Below are 12,454 nucleotides of genomic sequence, written 5' to 3' on the forward strand. Positions count from 1 at the left end.
CCTTTTTCACCTGCTTCCTTGCCCCCTCTCCTTTGCCCGTATCTGACTCTTTTATTATCTTTCATTGGTCTAGCCCCTCTTCTTGCCGCTTTTACTCTTCTCACGGAGAGAACTGAAGCGGAACACAATGGGGTGATTCGATAGCTCATTATCTGCGATCTATTTAAAAACGGAACAAAGGGAGTTTAGTGCAGGAGGGTCACGGCATCATGTAAAAAGCCCGCAAACTTCCATGAAGGAGCAGCCTCAAATGCAGGATAAAAGCTCCATGTGAAGAAAGCCATGGCCATGTAAAGATTATAGTAAGAATTTTTGTGGATATTGATCTCTTGTCCAGGGGCACTAAAACCTGTAAGTGAATGTAAAATAGGAATGAATCTGAGTGCAAATAATTTGCCCTTTCTCTTCTTAAAATTATAGTTTATTGAAGTCATTTTTATCCCTGCTGCCTGATATTCCTTCAAGACTGCGTTACACAAGGTTCTGAGGCAATCTTGCTTCCAGGTACCGACCCACCAATAACGCCAGTCCTATAGTAACAAACCTGGGAGTAAGTCCCATTGAACTCAGTGGGACTTACTTCTGGGTAGATATGTATAGTTGCTTTAAACCGAGCAATCTTGGCCATGGCAAATTTTTATTTCTGATTGATCACAAGAAACCAAACCAGCAGTATCATTTCATGCTGTTATCATTTGCTTCTGTACATTGCTTTGGATGCATACTGTTGTAGAAAATGTGACTACTATACATTAGAAATATATAATTGAATAGTTGGACATGCTTAACTTCAAAGGCAGAATTACATTAGGTTTCTTCGAAGCAATTAAGAGCGCAGTCCTAAGGGGTTCAGAGCCCTCTGCCTATCCTGTGCCCGGCCAGGCAGGGTGGGAGGAACGACAGAGGCAAAAACTCCTCCCATTCCTCCTGTCAGCTATGTTTAGCTGGAAGGACCTCTGAGCCTGGCCACCTTGCTGGCTTACTGGGCACAATGGCCAGGAACAGAGAGGAGGTGGGTCCTCAGGGTAGAATCCAACTAAAGTCCTACTTTGAGTAGACCCATTGAAATGAATGGACTTAAGTTAGCCATGACTAACTTAAGTCCCATTCATTTCAATGGGTCTTCTCTAAGTAGGACTTCAGTTGGATTCTACCCCGAGGACCCTCATCCTATCCATTCTCACTCCTCCCCACCCACCAGCATTCTTCCTTCCTAGCCTCCCTGACAGTCTTTCTAGATCACAACAGTGATCTTGGAAGAGAAGCCGCCACAGAGTTTAGCATGGTAGCTGCAGGGGGCAGTGGGAGAAGGGGAACTCCCCATTTGGATTTCCCCCCTCCAGGTCTTAGTAGCGTCTACGGCCTCAGGAAGGCAAATCCACTATATCCTACAGCCCATGGCATACTCTCCTAGGGACCGTGGGATTGCTGTGCCCAGCTGCAGTCCTATACCCATGTATCTGGAAGTAAGTCCCATTGAACTCAGTTGGAGTTACTTTAGAATAAACATTGTACCGTAAATGCATTTTAGAAGCAGTGGACTTTCCATCCTTTGTGTCTTACATTGGCTGTAGCAATCTCAGTGAAAGGGCTGACCAAAAGGCAAAGTAATAAACCAGGCCAGTGTTCTAGCAGACAGATTTTAGTTCAACAGAGTTCAGGCAAAGGCAGAAATGGGCAAGATAACAGACAAAGGTTAAAGCACAGGCAATCAGTCAGATACATAGAGTCAGAGGAAAACAGGAGTGCACAATATAACAGGCAGTGGTCAAACACAGGGAGCCAGATACATCACACTCCAGTGGCAGCGTCAAGCAGGAGTAGCACGGAGGTTCATTCACAAGGCAGGATCAGGAAAACAGGAGACAAGACAGTAGGAGCTGGTAAGACATTGGTTGGGTTCACATGACATGCTAAGCCATCGTGGGTAAGTTCCAGGAGCAGCCCACAAGGGATTAACATGTCATGTAGTGGGCATTCTTGCCGCCCACAAGGGGTTAATTACCCACTCCCATAACCTGCACTCTGCAGTGGGGGTAAAGGGCCCCATTGTGGCTTACCATGTCACGTGGGGAGTACCCAAGGGTAATTGGGACCTACCATGGCAATAGGTGCCTACAGTGGCTGAAAACGCTGCTCTGCTTGGCAGATCTCTGTGGCCGATATCTGCCTAGCAACCAACAGTGTGGCCACCGGGACACCTTTTCTGCTGCAGTGGCCGCTGGGATGGGCGGCTGCTGGGCTGGGAGGACTCTGGAGGGTGTATGCCTCAGGGAAGGTAGGTAAACCACACTGCACAGTACAGTTGCACAGTCATGGGGGGGGGGGCATTGTTTCCCTAACACTCTCCACAGCATGGCTCTATGGCCGCCATTACTCTGTTCCTCCAAATGTATCTATTGTTTCCAGCACTGGCTATGGAGTGCTGGAAGGCTTTGAACCACAAAGGCTGCTGAGCCCCACCCAAGCTCAGCTGCTGTCCATTAAAGCTCTCTGGCCAGAGCCCTACTCCATAGGAGTCACTTTCTCTCAAGGAGACCTTCTTTATAAGTGAGCACTCCTTCTCACAGGAGCCCTCCTGGCCTGTTGCTTGAGGCGACGATGCTCCTGGGGGCCAAGGGGTTGCTCAGCCTCTGCTTCAGAGTCAGAATTCCCTCCCCCTGACAGGGAAGGACCTGCAGCCATCTCCCCCAAAGGTCCAGGTTCCTCCTGGTCTGGTGCCAGTGGCTGACATAATGTGCCCTAGTTCTTCCTCTGAGGAGCATTCCTCTATTCCTCTAGTGGGGACATGGCACTTTGGGTTGAAGGGCTGGGAACAGACACCTCCTGGAGGCCCTAGAAACCCGCTGCACATTCTGAGTAGATCAGGGGTGGGGAACATGTGGCCTTTCAGATGTTTTGGCCTACAACTCCGGTCATCCCTCACCATTACCTATGCTGGCTAGGGCTGATGGAAGTTGTAGGCTAAAAACACCTGGAGGGCCACATGTTGTCCACCTCTGGAGTAGATCATATTGGGCAGGAAGGACCAATAGTCTACCGTGGTATAAAGCAGGTAGCATCACATGTTCATCTGTGAATAACCTCATTATTATGACTTATCAATCCTCTTTTTAAAAAGTATTTTTTCTCAACCCTCAGCAGAGAAAGTTCTGAATTTACAAGGTACAGGAGAGGGTCTACCTCCAATAAAACCTCAGGCCTTTCAATTAATGTATTTCAGAAGGTCAAACCTTCTTTAGCTCTGCTTCTTGAATAATCTGTCTTATTTATACAAGTTTTCTTCCAGAGTTAGAAGTTAAAGGACCTTTGTACTATGTGTATCTTTCTCACAACAGTGATGTGTTTTTGCAGAGAGTTGTGCTGTGCCCACTTCTGAGATTATTGCTGTTGAGGAAACAGAAATGGATAAGAAACAATCTAATACTGGAAAATGGCAGAAAATGGCAAAGCCACATGCATTCACAGGTAATACAATAGCACCATCATTTAAAAAAATTGTTTAATTACTTCTAAGTAAGTTGTGATCATTCTATGTGTATAGTGTGGTGCAAAGTAAACTTTACACTGTGTGGCTGCATAAGCTATGGTTTATTGTTACAGTAACATTCCACAGTGAGTTCCCCTGCTTCCCCCTTACCTTTCTTCCTCCAGTGTGATCATGAGGAGATCAGAAGCATTCACTTCTGTTTTTGATTAACAGCTTGTTGTTACATTAGAGCTCGGACAAAGTGTGGTTGGTCTTAACTATGGGTTATTGCAACAATCCAAAACTTGGGTTATGAACCTGGTTTGTTTCAACAAACCATAGTTAAGATTAACCATGGTTTAGGGTTTAGATGTAACACTAAACTGTGGTTTATCAAAAAAGGAAACAAAAGTTTTGGACTTCCTCACAACCCCCCTAGAGCAGTAGGGGGAATGCATGCAAGTGCAAGGCTCACTGTAACTTGTTCCTGTAACAATAAATCATAGTGTCATTGCATGTCAACTGTAGGATATCTTTCCATTTTAAAATTGTGATGATTGGGTGTGCTTGTGTGTGTGTGTGTGTGTGGTGGGGCGGGGGGTGAGATGGATGGGTTGTGGGAACAAAAGAGTGCCTAGACATGGAATCTGGATGCAACTTCTTCCACCCTATGAGGGTGGGTGAAAGTGGGCTGCTATTTACCAAGTGATCTTCATATCACAGTTATGTACATAACAACGTGGTAAGCTGGTTGTTTGCATTGTTCTGCTAAGGGCTGAGGAGACTCTTACCACTTCTGCTTTCCTGGATTTCTTATCAGGTGCAGAAGTGTGATATGGGCAATATAGATGACTTGCTTACAAAGGCATTATATGCACACTTAAGTTACTACATGGAAATGGTTGCCTGTATTCAGCCCCATCTGTGGAGGGATTACCACAGCATCTCTTCTCCCTCAGCCTTAAAGATTATTCCACTGCAGAAGTTATGCCATCATGAACTGCTGGTAGTCCTGCCTCTTCTGCCCCTCTTTGCACAAAATGGACTTTTTAAAAGCGGTATTTTAAAGAGAACAAAACAGTAATTCCCCCCCCCCGCCCCCGATATTCTGTATCTTGTCTTTTGGCCCCATAGGGCAGATGTCTGAACTCACCACACCCACTATTCTGACTGCAGGGCATTAGTAAGTATCCTGAAGTAATATCAGGACACAGTGTGTTTGCATGTGCTTATATATGCTATATAATCTATTGATGACATCGTTGTAAACTTGCCAAGGTTCATTGATAGGTTATATGCCAAAAGTGTTTTTCAAAGACAAAGAGGACTGATAAACCTCACTTATATTTGATCCATTAAATTGCTATGGCATCCTTTCTGTTATCTGTACATTTAAAAATGTTAGTTAATACTATTTTTGATGTGGTTTTCCTGGCAACAGAAGGAAGGAGAAATAAATAAATATTTGACTTAAAATGTAACATTTTAAATTTGAGAAGCCCTGTCTGACTAAGGTAAAAGGGCAAATATTTCACTAGCTTTTAATTAGCTTGAATATCTCATGAACAAATAGAAGTTTTACCTTTTACCACAGTGGTACATGAGACAAACATTCTGGGTGGTATGAAATAACCATTTGACAAATGAGCTACATGTTTTGTAATAATTGCTGACATCTGAAGCTGAAATTTTCAATGTCCTTCATTTTGAAACCCTTCCCAGAGTTAGAAAGTATGAACTCCTTTCCAGGTTTATAAAGGCCGCCTTTACATTAACGTAAAAACCCGCAGTCTTCCTGTTGTGGAGCCTTTCCACATTTACAGCGGGCTCCAAGACGGCGACCAAGTGATTGCTGAGAGGGGAAGCTTCAGTTGTCAAGGTTCCATAGAACTCAATGAAACAGCGCCATCTAGTGGCTGTTTTAATAGCCTAACAATCCGAGATCTTTTGATACCTCATTTTCTCCAGATCTTTTTAACATGGAATAACAAGGAAAAACCTCTGGATGTGCCTTGGGGGCTGAAGACGTCATGAAAAGGACCTGCACACTTTCATTAGTGAGCAATCTCAGTAGCAGAATACAAACTCTGTGTGAAGGAGCCCAAAGACCCTCTGTCAACTTTATAAAACAACATTTTAATGTTGGATGTCCCCCATGTCCTTGGTCTCCGTACCACATAGAGCAGCCTTCCCCAAGCAGGTGCCCTCCAGATGTGTTGGACTGCAACTCCCATAATTCCCAGACAGCATAGCCAATGGCTGGGGATTATGGGAATTGCAGTCCAACACATCTGGAGGGTGGAAAGCTGCCATAGAGCCACTGTAGTGTAGCAACTGAAACACTGAACTCTAAAGGAGCAATCCTATGGGGTTAGGCAGATGCCTCGAAACTCAGAGGTGACCGCAGAACTTCCGGTTGGAAGTCGCCCTGGTAGTATCTCACGGGCTCTCTGTGGGAACTTTCTCAAACAGCTTTTTAAAAGGTTGAAAAACCTTTTCATCTCCCCCCTGGAATTAAAGGGGGGGGGGCAAGGCAGCATCTGGATAACATCTTGGAGAAAAGTACTTCTCACGAGATGGGGGGGGGGCTGGATTCCAGGATTATCTCCCCAGAGCTTTTCCATCACAAAAAGCTGTTCTGAAACTCTCATTTATTAGGAGAAAACAGGGCTGACGTGTTCCATTGTAATACATGCTTTAAGAAATATCAACAACCTCTGAGGGATGATTTAAGAAATATTAACAATATTTGAGAACATCTGAGGACCTGCAAGATCTATTTGAAGAGAAGCATGGCTACACCAAGGAGAAGAAAGGGGCTGGCATCACCGCCAACTCCCCCCGTACCTCCTGTGTCAAACGTTTCGAAAACAGAAGATATAGGGGAATTATTTACTCTGATAAAGACTTTATCTTTGCAATTTACGGAGCAAGCCAAAAGGTTGGATTTAATCCAAAATTCCATCACCGCATTGCAAGGAGCTGTGGATCTAATTAATGCATCTTGGCAAAAAATGGAGATGAAAATTAAAGAGCTAGAAGACGGAGTGGCAGGGAATGAAACTACGACACAAGCATTTTTCAGGAATGTCTCTGACAGAATTTCCCAACTGGAGGCCTTCATGTGCAGATCCAATGTACGTATTATTGGGATTAAAAATCTGTCTAATGAAGCAAAATTGCCTATTTTTGTGGATAAACTTTTGCATGAGATACTCCCTGTCCCATCTGATTATTTACTTGATATTGAGCAGGCATTTCGTGTGCCAAATGCTAAAGGGACTGACTATACAATCATAGTCCAATTTGCAAAAGTCTCCACAAAGAACTATATCCTGCATTTGGCAAGAGAGGGTGGAAGCCTTTCCTGGAAACAAGATAAAGTTATGTTATTTCCAGATTACATCAAAGAGGTGGCGAATAAAAGATGGCATTTCATCAAAGTGAAAAATATGGCAAAACAAATGAACTTTATTACTTAAAATATCCTGCTACACTTTGCATTGTGTCTGAAGGTCAGATGAAGAAGTTTCTAAATCATGAAATGGCGGAGGCATGGCTGAATGTAAAAATGCGTGAGATTTCTGTTACAACCCCATGAACTGGAATCTTTAAACAAGCTCTGTTAACTGTTTAGTAGTAGTAGTAGTAGTATAGGCTACTGGGAATGAACTGTAGGCCTGTTTCTTTGATATAAGATTGATGATATGATATAGAAATGTAAGGTTGTTTATTAAACTGTAAGATTGTTAATGCTATAGATACAGTTTTTAAAATAGAATGGCATCAGAGGCTGGGGGTGGGGTATTGGAGTTTAAATTTAATCCTTTAAAGGGGAGGGGGAGGGAAAGGGAAAGAAATTTCTTTTCTTTTTCTTTACTTCTTTACCTCTTTTCCTCTTTTCTTTTCCTTTTTTTCCTTTTCCTTTTTGTTATTGTTGTGTCCTCATAAGAATATTGTATTGCTGGGAAATTGTAGTATTGATCAGGTTGTTGGTATTGTTGGTATTGTTTATTTCATTTATAAAGATAAAACAAATAAAAATATATTAAAAAAGAAAGAAACTCAGAGCCTATGGAATGCAGGGTGGGAGGAGCACAGAGGGGATCGTCTCCTCCGCGCTCCAGCCTCCCTGCATTTGCGGTTTCTATCCACAGGACATCTGAGCGCAGGGTGGGGAGGCTAGACGTTACATAGGAAGTCTCGTACCGACACTTCCACACTCCCGCCCCATCCCTGGGAACACCCCCTTTTACCCCACTTCGCGCTACTCTTACGAGCATGGGGACGATACGCACCGCCTACAAGGCAGCGGGGGAGGGGGCAGGAAGGCGGTTTTCTGGGAACCGGCCGATCCTATGGCTATCTAGCCACTGTCCAGTGGCCATAGGATTGCACCATAAACCAGGAAGTCAAATCTTGCCATGAATCAACTAGGTGGCTTTAGGCAAGCCACTCTCTCTGCCTTTGCTTCAGCCTTTAATCTGCAATACAGGAAGCATAATACTGACCTACATTTAAGAATGTTGCAAGGTTTACAGAGGGCATGTATGTGGAGCTCTTCGAATACTTGCCATTTCGAATTTCACAGTAATTGTGCTTGAAAATTCTTTATATACAACTCTGATTCTGTCATGTGTATATAATATTTTTTGTAGTGTACCATGTGAAGAGGGCACAACATCACCGCTGGCGGTGCAGTGAAGTGACATTCTGGTGCACTGATGAGCAACTTTGTAATCGTTGGATAGGCGCACTAAAAGAATTACTTGATTTACAGAGTAAGTTCTATATGAGGAAGCCATTTCCTCTGCTGCTTTAAATGAGGATTAAAATTCTTGAGTAGAGGGAAAAAAAAAAGTGGGTGGGAGTGAGGTTAGCTGTTGAACTTAATATTCATTGGCTTTGCAGTACTCAACATGTATTTAGCTGGGACACTTGAGAGTATATTTTCAATCCTCCAGCCTCCGCATCATGGGAAGTACAATTCTTAACATTCATATTTCTATTCTCTAGGCACACTAGTGGGCTTAAGTAACAGGAAGATAGACTCTGCTTGAACGTTAGAAGAAACATTCTGATAGGAATTGCAGTTCAACCATAGAGCCAAGTACCTCGAGGAGTGGTGGGCTCCCCCTCACTAGCAGTCTTCAAGTAGTGGCTGGACAGCCAGAGGTGCTTTAGCTCTGGGTTTTGTGCATTGAGAAGGGCGTTGAACTAGATGACTTAAGGGTCCCCTCTAACTCCATAATTCTTCTGGAGAGAGGTCTCAGAGTTTTAGCATATTTGACACTAATTCATTTCAGTAGTAGACATTGATACTACTGGAATAAATTAATCCCACTTGCATACACTGATACTTTGACCGTTTCCTGTATGTTTTTGTATGCTTACATGGGAAGTCTCTTGCTATCAAACATGCTGCTCATTTCCCCCCTTCCTCCAGGAATCTCACCAGCATCAAATAAAACCGTGAAAGCTAAGCTTCTTTTAGAGCTACTTTTAATCTTTCTATTTTTCAGTTAAGTAATTTGGAAACCATGCCTGCTCAGGGTTTTTCAAGCAGCAGTTAGGGCATTTGGTAACTATTTAAAAAAAGGATAATGGTACATTTCAGGGATTTATTTGGATGCTTTACTCTTTATTCCTAGCTCCCCTTTGTGATAGGCATCCTAGGAAATTTTTGATGTGGATCAGCTTCAGTGAAGTGTATGATTTATAAGCGAGTCAGTGTGGTATAATGGATAGAGTCTTGGACCGGGACTGTGAAGAGCTGAGTTCTAGTCCCTGCTCTACCACAAGGGTCAAGGGTGATCTTAGGCCAGCTACTTTCTCCTCAGCCCATCTGTAACTCACAAGATTGTTGTGAGGATAAAATCCGTATGTGGGAGACATTGAGGAACATGTATGCTGCCTGCCTTGAAAGATGGGATAAACATAAATAAATATAACTCAGTCTTATATAACCATGCGAAATACAAAAAAACCCAACAAACCACATGCATTCTTCTCCATTTTCTGGACTTATTCCCCACATACCTTTCAAAACCTCAGACAGGAGAAAAGAGTGTTGGAATTGGCCCTACACTGGAAAGCAAGGTGATTCAAAACTGACTAAAAATTTGTGGAATCCATCCAATAATGACAGTATTTATTCTATTTAAGTCATTATTTAAAATGGTTCACGAACGTCGTTTCTAAAGATAATGTTACAGTTCTGACAAATGGAGAGGAACTGAAGAACAAATAATCCTATAAACCTTCAACCAAATTGTTTACCCTTTTTTCATTTTGGCAGTCTCTAGACCAAAGCACTTGCTTGTATATATTAATCCATATGGTGGAAAACGACAAGGAGAAAGGATATATGAACAAAAAGTAGCTCCACTGTTTAGTCTGGCTTCTATCTCCACTGATGTTATAGGTAAGTTACGTGGACTGATCTGGCTTTTAAAACTCTCCAAATAACAGAGAGCAAGTTCCTTTACAGCAGCTTTATTGTGTGAAAGCATCAGAAATAACTGCCTTGAATATAGCTCTTTGCTCTGTGGCAGGGGTGTGCAGAAAGTAGATCTCCAGATGTTTTGGACTTCAACTCCCAGCATTCCTGATTGTTGGCCATGCTGGCAGGGGCTTTTTGGAGTTGAAGTCCCAAACATCTGGAGCGCCACCTTCTATCCACCCCTGCTCTATGTAGATATTATGGCAGGTGATTTCCAGATGTATTGGGGTGGGCAACTTTTGGATCTCCAGGTGTTTGGGCCTACAACTCCCCTCATTATTGGCTATGCTGGTTAGGGCTGATGAGAGTTGTAGGCCAAAACACCTTGAAGGGCCACACGTTGCCCATTCCTGCTATATATTGAACCCTGAAGTGTTCGTTTTCGTGGAGAAATGCTTTGGCTCACCCTACCTCATGAACATCATGGGCCTAATTAGACAAGATGACCACAATCCAATGCAGTATTAAACATGGGCTAGTTCTACACTGATCCATTTAGTTTTCATGGCAAGAATACTGGGGTGGGTTGCCGTTTCCTTCCCCAGGCATCGTATTTAGTCTGACCTCTCTGCCATGACCTTCCTGTCTTGGGTGCCCCTTCATGGTTTAGCTCATGACGTCATTGAGGTTTAGCTCATGACGTCATTGAGGCTTCAGCTCCACGACAAGGTAACGATCTCCTTTACGATATTAAATATAGACATTTTGGGTGTCAGTGAACTGAAATGGACTGGAATGGGCCACTTCACATCAAATGACCACCAGATCTACTACTGTGGGCAAGAGGACCACAGAAGCAGTGCTTGGATACAATCCAAAAAATGACAGAATTATCTCAATTCGAATTCAGGGTAAGCCATTTAACATCACAGTGATCCAAATATACGCCCCAACCACAGATGCAGAAGAAGTAGATCAGTTCTATGAGGATCTGCAGCACCTACTGAATAGTACGCCAAAAAAAGATGTTATTTTCATTACAGGAGACTGGAATGCTAAGGTGGGTAGTCAAACAACACCTGGAATTACAGGCAAGCATGGTCTGGGAGAACAAAATGAAGCAGGACATAGGCTGATAGAATTTTGCCAAGACAACTCACTGTGCATAACAAACACTCTCTTCCAACAACCTAAGAGACGACTTTATACATGGACTTCACCAGACGGTCAACACTGAAGTCAGATTGACTACATCCTTTGTAGCCAAAGGTGGCGGACATCTATGCGGTTGGTAAAAACAAGACCTGGAGCTGATTGTAGTTCAGATCACGAACTTCTTATTGCACAATTTAGAATCAGACTGAAGAGAATAGGGAAGACCCACAGATCAGTTCGATATGAGCTCACTAATATTCCTCATGAATATGCAGTGGAGGTGAAGAATAGATTTAAGGGACTAGATTTAGTAGATAGGGTCCCAGAAGAACTATGGACAGAAGTTCGCAACATTGTTCAGGAGGCGGCAACAAAAAAGGTCCCAAAGAAAAAGAAAACCAAGAAGGCAAGATGACTGTCTGCTGAGACACTGGAAGCAGCCCAAGAAAGAAGGAAAGCAAAAGGCAACAATGATAGGGGGAGATATGCCCAATTAAATGCAAAATTCCAGAGGTTAGCCAGAAGAGATAAGGAATTATTTTTAAACAAGCAATGCGTGGAAGCGGAAGAAGATAATAGAATAGGAAGGACAAGGGACCTCTTCCAGAAAATTAGAAACATCGGAGGTAAATTCCAGGCAAAAATGGGTATGATCAAAAACAAAGATGGCAAGGACCTAACAGAAGCAGAAGAGATCAAGAAAAGGTGGCAAGAATATACGGAAGACCTGTATAGGAAGGATAATAATATATCGGGGATAGATTTGACGGTGTGGTCAGTGAGCTAGAGCTAGACATCCTGAAGAGTGAGGTTGAATGGGCCTTAAGAAGCATTGCTAATAACAAGGCAGCAGGAGATGATGGTATCCCAGCTGAACTGTTTAAAATCTTGCAAGATGATGCTGTCAAGGTGATGCATGCCATATGCCAGCAAATTTGGAAAACAAAAGAATGGCCAACAGATTGGAAAAAATCAACTTGTATCCCCATACCAAAAAAGGGAAGCACCAAAGAATGTTCAAACTATCGAACAGTGGCACTTATTTCACATGCCAGTAAGGTAATGCTCAAGATCTTGCAAGGTAGACTCCAGCAATTCATGCAACGAGAATTGCCAGATGTACAAGCTGGGTTTAGAAAAGGCAGAGGAACTAGAGACCAAATTGCCAATATCCGCTGGATAATGGAGAAAGCCAGGGAGTTTCAGAAAAACATCTATTTCTGTTTTATTGACTATTCTAAAGCCTTTGACTGTGTGGATCATCACAAATTGTGGTAAGTTCTTGGTGGTATGGGGATACCAAGTCATCTTGCCTGCCTCCTGAGGAATCTGTATAATGACGAAGTAGCAACGGTAAGAACAGACCACGGACCGGTTTAAGATTGGGA

The 12,454-nt window shown here is 43.0% G+C and overlaps 1 protein-coding gene across 4 annotated transcripts in view; it reads left to right on the forward strand.

Annotated features, from left to right (window-relative positions):
* Positions 1 to 12,454, forward strand: part of CERK (ceramide kinase) — a 69,104-nt gene that overhangs the window by 19,699 nt on the left and 36,951 nt on the right. For 3 of the 4 annotated variants that reach the window (XR_014784473.1, XM_084810972.1, XM_084810973.1), the window contains exons 2-4: positions 3,355 to 3,468; positions 8,128 to 8,250; positions 9,768 to 9,893. Coding sequence is in view for 3 of the 4 variants with exons in the window: in XM_084810972.1 (XP_084667098.1) it covers positions 3,355 to 3,468; positions 8,128 to 8,250; positions 9,768 to 9,893 (363 nt within the window). In the remaining variant the exon portion in view is untranslated. The remainder of the gene's footprint in view (positions 1 to 3,354; positions 3,469 to 8,127; positions 8,251 to 9,767; positions 9,894 to 12,454) is intronic. The other variant, XM_084810974.1, reaches the window with a different exon arrangement.

The sequence above is a fragment of the Heloderma suspectum genome, chromosome 7 (genome assembly GCF_057233095.1).
Source record: "Heloderma suspectum isolate Gila_16-S chromosome 7, 16-S_ref, whole genome shotgun sequence".
NCBI lineage: Eukaryota > Metazoa > Chordata > Lepidosauria > Squamata > Helodermatidae > Heloderma > Heloderma suspectum.